The sequence below is a fragment of the Kogia breviceps genome, chromosome X (assembly GCF_026419965.1).
Source record: "Kogia breviceps isolate mKogBre1 chromosome X, mKogBre1 haplotype 1, whole genome shotgun sequence".
Taxonomy (NCBI): domain Eukaryota; kingdom Metazoa; phylum Chordata; class Mammalia; order Artiodactyla; family Physeteridae; genus Kogia; species Kogia breviceps.
Genome location: NC_081330.1, coordinates 84,296,107 through 84,304,547, shown reverse-complemented (window position 1 = coordinate 84,304,547; position 8,441 = coordinate 84,296,107). Strand labels below are relative to the sequence as shown.

Below are 8,441 nucleotides of genomic sequence, written 5' to 3'. Positions count from 1 at the left end.
AGGCTTGTTAAAATTTAACATAATTTTAACAATTATGATTCTGATTGAATCATTGTTAAAGTTATAACTAAATAATTAATAACTAGTGCTAGGAAGCCACAATATATGTGAATTTAAGGGGAAAATGCTAAATCTTGTTAGAAGTAGCAAGTGTTAAGGTTTGACTCTAGTACGTGTCACCTAACTGATGCAGGTACAGTAAAGGACTCAGTGTGGCATCACTAAAGTTGGAACCAGCCTGGGATGAACTGCAGCTGCTACATTCACTGGACTTTCCAGGGTTCCAGGGTTCTCTGTTCTGGCCAATTTCCAAGCAGACAGGTGGCCAGTTTCCTTCTGTCATGTGAACCAAATCTCACCCTGAAGGTATCTTCCCACTCTACATTGTTAACAGAAGAGGGAGGTTAATCCTGTTTAAAATAAATGGCATTCTTTTGCAATTATGCTATAAGCAGAATATCTGAAACTCTGTTTTTGTTAACTTTTCTGGTTGTTCTACGTCTTGGACACAAAATTGATTATCATTAAAGAAAGTTTTATTTTGCTATTCTGTAACAGACAGAAAGTGTTAAGCTACTGTCTCCTACCTAGAAATCAAACTACATGCTTGCTTGTTTACCTGGACACTTCCACCCCCAATCCAGAGCATTGGTGAATTTTTAGGTTCCTTCATGTTAAAGTCTAACTCTCAGCCTCATATGTTGCATGAAATTAACTACCTCATCCTTTGTTCCAGCCAGTGTATCTATAGGATAAAGTAAATTTTGCCATTATGTCGTATACTAGGAAAATAAATTTCACACACAAAAAGCGTAGGCTTTAATATTTTTTCTCATTGATAAAATGAGAAAGTATAAATTCTCTAGAATCACTTCTAGCACATCTCAAATCAAAGACTGTAATCTAGAAATGAATCAAAATAAAGCCTACTTAATACTTGATTTTCATATTTTTTGCTACAGTTTATCAAATCTAAGACACCTGTCAAAACTATAGTTTAGAATAATTTTGTTCTAATGTTAATACATTAAATGAAATATTATAATGAAATAAATATTTGATGATATTCTGTAAATTGATTTACCCTTATCAAACGTATGTCTACTCACAGAAAATAACTTTTACTCTAGTAAAATCTATAAAGTACCTCTTAGAATTCTGCAATACATTGGTTTTAATAGTTTCCCATCTAGATGATGTCTTTGAACATAAGGACAATACTTGTCACATAAGAGGTACATAAGAGGTAAAATATTTGTTAATGGATTAACGAAGTATACTTAGGTGTAATGCCTCAGACTGCTTCACATATTACATGCTCAATACATAATGGCTGATTGGTACCTTGGTAAATAAATATAAAGGATGGTATTAAGGGACTCAGAGATTGTTGGTGCTTTTAGATCACTGTATGCTTCCTTTTAAAATACTGTTAGGATGTTTTTGTTAGAAACATTGACAATTAAGGGTTTCATATGTTTTTAAATGTCAGCAATTAATAAGAATGAAAAATTATTTTAGTTGACAATGTAGGATTTCTATCAAATTTACCATAAATACAGCATAATTCCCGGAGAGTTATTCATGCTCCTTCTTTAATTTTTCACTTTTTTTATTCTTCCACTCTTTCTAGGGTTATCTCTTTTAGTGGACAGGGGAATTATAAAATGGAGAGACTATAATAGGGGTTCTCATGACTAGGTTTTTATGCCACCACTTGCCTCACAGTTTTCTCTGGTGACAGAAGTGACTCTGGCTAAGGAGTCACAAGCCAATTTCACACAGATCTCCAGGGATATTGGACTCTGATGATTCTATTCCTGCCTTCTCCTGCCTACCTTCTCATATGTCTCCTGGACATATGAAGAGACAAATAAACTTAATATTCTACCCATAATTAACTCCTGCTACTCAGTATTGTGTTAATTATACTAATTATACTACTAATTATACTACTTGGTAAAAATGCCAAATTCAATATATTTTGAACTTATGATCAACATGATCAATAGAGTACCCAGAAAGAAACTTCTTTTTAAGCCAGCGTGTTATTATGCTTCCAATTGGCAAGATTTTTTAATAAACCAATGACTGAGGAGAAGCAGAAAGGAAATAGGATTAACTTAAAACATGTACAATTATTCAAAAGGAGTGATGGCAATTTTAAACCACCACCAACAGAAGTTTAACTTCGTACCTTGAAAGTATAAAAAGTTTCACCACTTTTCTGGAAAATGGAGTTGAAAGAGGAATTATCTGAACAAATTGTTCTATGAAATCCTGTGAACCCATGAGAAAAGTAACATTTGTCCTTTGAAAATTCAAGCAATGAGTAGGAAAAAATATAGTTAATGATTTTTTATTGGACGGAAGTTGGTTTAAAGAATTCAAAAACGAAGTCACAGTATAAATTCTCATGTTTAAGTAATTTATTTGATGTTCGCTACTTGTGTGTTCATTTCAATCCTCGACGCACGTTAACTGCCAGACATGAAAAACAGTGCTCAATCTAAGAGGCCTTAATGAATGACAATATTTTTGAAATGTGCTTTATGAATACAAATATTTCCAAAGCAAAGAGATAAAACCATTGAATGTGTAGACACAATGAAATTCTAAGCATTTCTCTGATTTACAAAAGTATGCCTAGTTTTTGTTTATCACTAAATGAATAAAACCACTTTAAAAATATATGTGTGTGTATGTGTGTGTATATCCCCATACACACAGTACATAAACATATCAAAGTGACAATTTTTTAGTGCACTGCCAAAGAGCTACAATAACTGTCATCCATAGGCATTCACATGCAAACACTACTGGGCTAGTACACTACAGCAAATACGAGTTTTAGCTGAACTCCTTGGCAAAAACTTTTAAAAAATGGAAATAATAAAACAAATCTACTTCTCATCTTAACAATATAGAAAATAATGTCTTTTACCATCTGAGTCATATATACACACAGTATTATCTAAGCTCAGAAAATAACTTCTTACTATACACACAACTGCAGTGTACACTCAGCAAATGTTATCATTGGAAGAAAATGGCTATGAGGAGATCTGAGGAATAGTAGCAGGAAGAGATCTATCCATTAAAAAATAAAAAGTAAGGCATGGTAAGGGCTGGAATGCACATACATGGGAGTGGACTGGAGAGAAAGTAAACAGAAAGTAACAGAAGCCAATTGAAGTGGAAAACAGCAGCTAGTTATGACAGAGGGATAAATAATGAAAATTGGATGGGTGGGAAGTGAGAGATGAAAATATTTTATCTTCTTTGTTTTAAGCTATTGATATATATAGAACTGTCAGTCATTAGCCAAAGTCCATTTGGAATGTGCATTTGCTAAACTGCCATGAGTCACAGAAAAAAACTTTGCCAAAACTACCACACAGGGTTGCTCTGAACAACAGTTGTGAAGATGTTCCACAAAATTCAAAATGCTACACTCATACAAGACAGACATTTCACACAATATTCAGTTTCAATCTTTCCTTCCAACTCTGGGAAAATGCAAACAATGAGCTCTCCAGACTACAGAGAGGAGGAAACCTTCTCTGCTCCATTATCAGTTTCTTGCAACAGCAGACTCTGCAGTTACAGCAAAGTCTAACTCTGGAATCAGAGCAAAGATGGTGACAAATTGGTCTAATGAACAGGGATGCAGATATACCTGTGAGCAATGTTTCCACCCCTGGCATTAGCCACAGAAATTCCTGGGGGGAAATAATTCAGTGGAGGGAATAAAGAGATTCCCTATCTTGCTACACCCTAACTCTCACAAACCTTGTCTAGACATGAACAGGATTAAATTATCCCAATTTCTTCTTTACAGTAGGAAGGATTGAGATAGTAAAATGATTATATAAATTCATCAAAATATGTCAAAGCACATAGTATTTTTCTTTACATATTAAACACTGGAAAAGATTAAAAGTCTCAGGTGTGTTAGCCATGTGTGTGCATTGTTATGATCCTTTGATAGCTAAGAAACTGAAGCTTAGTGAAATTAATTTATTCAAGGCCACTTATCCAACATGAATTTGACTGTGGGTCTGTTTCACATCAAAGTCCTGGCTGACAATTTCTAGAACAGCAAAGCCTCCCATCATCAAGAGGTGAGGAAGATAAATGGGGAGCAGAGTCAAAACATTTGTTGCTACTTTTTTTTTCTTGTTAGTTCTACCTTTAAGAAACTATTTTGGCATTGAATAATATTTCTAACAAACTTTTATACATGCCTTCAACAGCATTTCTTCCTCCACTAATAGTACCTCTACAAGAACAATTCATGATATCAGAAGCACAGTTAATCATGATTAATGCACCAATCACCAGCAGCTGCAAATATCACAAGAGAGAAAACCAGACATTATGTGCCACCTGCTAAAAGAACACAACACGACATATGAAACATTCCTACCCCCCAAATCATATTTCCATTCTGATCAAGTCTCTAGATCCAACTACCAAATTAAGGAAACAGAGGGTAGGGGAACTTAACACCACAGGGATATAATTACCAAAACTTAAGACTGTGGCAAATGCTACATGTGAAACAACTTGCTTTCTTCAATGAATAAAATTGCAAGAAAAGAGACAACAGGGTAACATACAGATTAAAAAGACAGTTAAGAGGCTTACTGAGATTCTAATTGTTAAAAATATTAAAACAAATAGCATTTATGAGACAATTATAAGTTAGAACCCTGACAGTATCAAAGAACTACTGTTAACTTTCAGTACGATAATGGAACTGAAAATTTTTTCAAAAGAGCCCATGATTTATAGAAATATATACTGCATATTTATGCTTGAAATGATGTGATATCTGGTATTTATTTCAAAATAATACTGGGAGAGGGTGAGAATGGAGATTATATAAACAAAAATGTTCATGAATTGATAATAGCTGAAGTTGGTGTCATACACATGAATGTTCATTCTACTATTATGTGCATTTTATGCATGTTTGAAAAAAGCACATGCAACATCACTGAAAAATGTCCTAATTTTTTTCAAGGAAAGAAGCATATTATCAAGGAATCATAGAGTTAAAAAGACCTTAGAAACAATCTATTCAAACCACCTCATTTTATAAATAAGGAAATTAAGGCTCAGATAGGATAAGTGACTTGCTCAGGGTCACACAACCTGTCAGTTCCAGACTCAAGATCAGAATTTAAATTTCCAAACTTGTAGCCCAGGGCTCTGTTCTTTTTCAAACCTGTAAGAAATGACTGCATTTAAACATTTAGTCCAGAATACTCTTAAACTTGAGTGTCATCAATAAAAGTAAGCCATGTGGCAAGGAATGAATAGAGTTTAGTTCATACCAAAAATGAGCTGCCAGTCACTGTGATAAGATCTGTTTCTTTCTGAGACCCATGGTTTCCTGCTGGATTGGAGAATGCAAACTGGGTTTCTTCCTCCTGTCCAAAGAAGTCAGAGTCAGGATGTACGTTCCATTCCGTTTTGGTTGGCGGCAGTAGTTCCGAGACACTGTTTTCACAAAGGGTGCTCGAAGGAGTCAGAGCATCTGTGTCTACTGTTAGCTTACTGCTGGGGGTCAAAGCTTGGGGCTCTTGACTCGAGGTTTTCATAGCCAAAGAGCTCAGAGATCCCAACGGCCCCGCACTTAGACTTGAGACATCATCCGTATCTAAGGGACTCTGCTGAAAACCAGCGGCTGTCGTTCCAAAGAAGAGTGAGGTATCCAGACTTTGAGGAAGGTCACTGGTGGCCATCAAGGCCTGAGGGTCCACCGCCTGCCCTAGGGAATTATTATTATTATTCGCAGGGAGCTTCCCTGCCAGAGTTGAGTTCACAGAAGCCACATCAATAGTCAAGATCCCAGAGTTCACCAATGCGGTGTCCAATACTGCAGCAGAACTATTACCGGGCACATCAGAGAAGAGAGACACAAGCTCCGCATCACTGAGGTCATTCTGTCCCTGGTTGGTAAGTTCACTGCTGGGCGTAAGAGAATTTGCAGCTTCTAGCTGAGCTAAGAGATCCTGGCGCAGGTTGTGCCTTTTGGCCATGTGGGTCTTCATGCTGTGCTTGGATGTGAAGAGTTTATTACAAGTGGAGACTGGGCATCGGCTTTTCCCAGTGTCCACATCCTGCAAGTGTTTCTTGGAGTGAATGTAGAGACTACTGCGAGCAGAGAACCTGGCACAGCAGCCTTCCACGGGGCACGCAAAAGGCTTTGTGCCCAGGTGGGTTATGCTGTGGCCTTTCAGATGTTCGGCCCTCGTGAAAGATTTCCCACAGCCTTCTACAGGACACATGAACCTCCGGTCATCGTCGTGCTTCCTTTTGTGCCTTAGGAGTTTGGACATGCTGGTGAAGTTCCAGCCGCAGCCCTCAAAGTCACAAAGGAACGGTCTCTCACCAGTGTGGCTCCGAAGGTGAATTTTCAACCTACAAGCCTTGTCGTACTGTTTGCTGCAGCCAGGAAAAGAGCAGGAAAAGAGTTCTTGTTCCCTGAAGTGGGCGCGGTTATGGGAAAACAGGGCACTCACTGTGATAAACGTCTTCTTGCAGCCCGAAAACGCGCACTGGTAGGGTCTCTCGGGCTCGAAGTGGCTGCGCTGGTGGGCGCTGAGTTTCGCCTGCGTGGGGAAGGTCTCCTCACACACCTCGCATTTGAATGAGTTCTCCTGCTCATGGCCCTTCATGTGTGCTTTGAGGTTATACACCGTGGTGAAGCTCTTGCCACAGCCCTCTGCCGGGCAGCCAAAGGGCCTCAGTTTGTCGTGTGACTGCAGGTGCCTCTTGAGCTTGTACGAGGTGGTGAAGGTCCAGCCGCAACCGCCCAGGGGGCACTTGAAGGGCCGCTGGCCCTGGCTGCTGCTGTGCGTCAGCAGGTGCACCTTCAGCTGGTGCTTCTTGGCAAAGGTTTGTCCGCACTGCGCCTCAGGACACAGGTACAGCACCACGCCCTGGCCCTGGCCTAGCGGCCCGCGGGGACTCTCAGCAGCAACCGGGCCCTCCGCCTCCTCCTGGAGCGCTGGGGCGGGAGCGGGTTCGGCCCGCTCGGCCAGCAGGAGGTCGGGCGGCAGCTCGGGACAGTCGCCAGGCTGCGCAGCGTGCGGGATCCCCGCTTGCGGGGCGATCAGACCCCCGGGCTGCGGGGCAGGGGCGACCCCAGGCGCCCAGGCTGGCGGCGGGGGCGTGGCCAGGGTGAAGACGCCGTTCTCGAAGCGCAACAGCAGGTTTTGGTTGTGAATGGTGACGGTGCCCGCGAAGGCCGCGGCGGGGCCCAGGCCTGGGGCGGGGATCGGGGCCAGGGCCGGGACCGGGGCGCGGATAGCGGACAGGCAGCTGGGGCCCGGCGCAGGGCGGCCCTCGGGGTTCGCGCCGCTTTCGTGCCCCTGGAACCGTGGGCCCAGCCCGGCCTCCTCCCTCCGTAGGGGCCCTAAGGCCTGGCTGGCGCCCGTGGAATCTACGTCTCCACCCACCGGGTCCAGCAGCACCAGGAAGAAGTCATCGTCGCCGCCGCCGCCGCCGCCGCCGCCGCCGCCGCCGCCGCCGCCGCCGCCGCCGCCGCCGCCGCCGCCGCCGCCGCCGCCGCCGCCGCCGCCGCCGCCGCCGCCGCCGCCGCCGCCAGCGTGATCGGGCCTCGGCACCAACGGGCTTGGGCCCAGGCCCGGGGAGGCCGCGCGGGCCTCCTCACGCTGCAGCCCGGGCCCGCCATCTTGGGGGCCCCGGAGCAGCAGGAGGCGGCGCGCGGGGGCCTGGCCGGCCCGCGGGTCAGGACCTCCGTGGATCCGGCCGCCGCCCCCGGGGCTGCCAGCGCCGCCGCCCTGTCGCGACCCGCGAGCCGGGAGCAGCCTTGGGATTTCCATCTCCGCGTCCATGAGGCTCCGCTGGAACCAGAGTCGCGGAGGAGGCGCGACCCCGCCCCCTGCCGCGGGCCCGAACGCGTTCCTGAAAGGAAAAAAAAAATGTGCAATGCGCAGAAACTGGCCCTATCAGATATTAAAACGTGTTTAACGCCACCGTGATTTAAATATTCTGGTACTGGGTCTCTAGAACAGAATAGAAAGCTCAGGGGCAGAGCCTCGTATACATAAATAAGTTACACAGTTAATATTAGTAGGAAATCAAGGAGGTCTTCCCAGATACAGGGGAAATGCTGCTGGAATGAATACCTCAGGTATCTATCTGCTAAATGCACATAAATCGGTACCTCACTACCGATTTATGTACCAAAATAAACACACCCCCAGCCCCTCCCAGTGCTAAACATGGTGGTTAGCACTTATCCTGTATTAAACGTTGTTTACTGGATGGATGGCTGAATTCATGGATGACAGAAAATTCCTGAGAGAATACGCTATGTGTCAGGATTAAACAACCATAGTGCTAGCAATTCCTACTGAAAAGGTTGTCTTTTAAAAAAATTCCTTGGAAAGCTTCCATATCCA

General features: G+C 43.2%; 1 protein-coding gene across 1 annotated transcript; it reads right to left on the bottom strand.

Moving 5' to 3' along the window:
• Positions 1–2,407: 2,407 nt before the first annotated feature.
• On the bottom strand, positions 2,408–7,933 carry LOC131747762 (zinc finger X-linked protein ZXDB-like). Its single transcript, XM_059049755.2, has one exon. The coding sequence runs from the start codon at positions 7,869–7,871 to the stop codon at positions 5,337–5,339; it is 2,535 nt and encodes an 844-aa protein (XP_058905738.1). The 5' UTR covers positions 7,872–7,933; the 3' UTR covers positions 2,408–5,336.
• Positions 7,934–8,441: the final 508 nt, after the last annotated feature.

What these genes read in the sequence shown, in the direction of transcription:
- LOC131747762 (XM_059049755.2), bottom strand. Translation starts at nt 7,871, where the DNA reads ATGGACGCGGAGATGGAAATCCCAAGGCTGCTCCCGGCTCGCGGGTCG.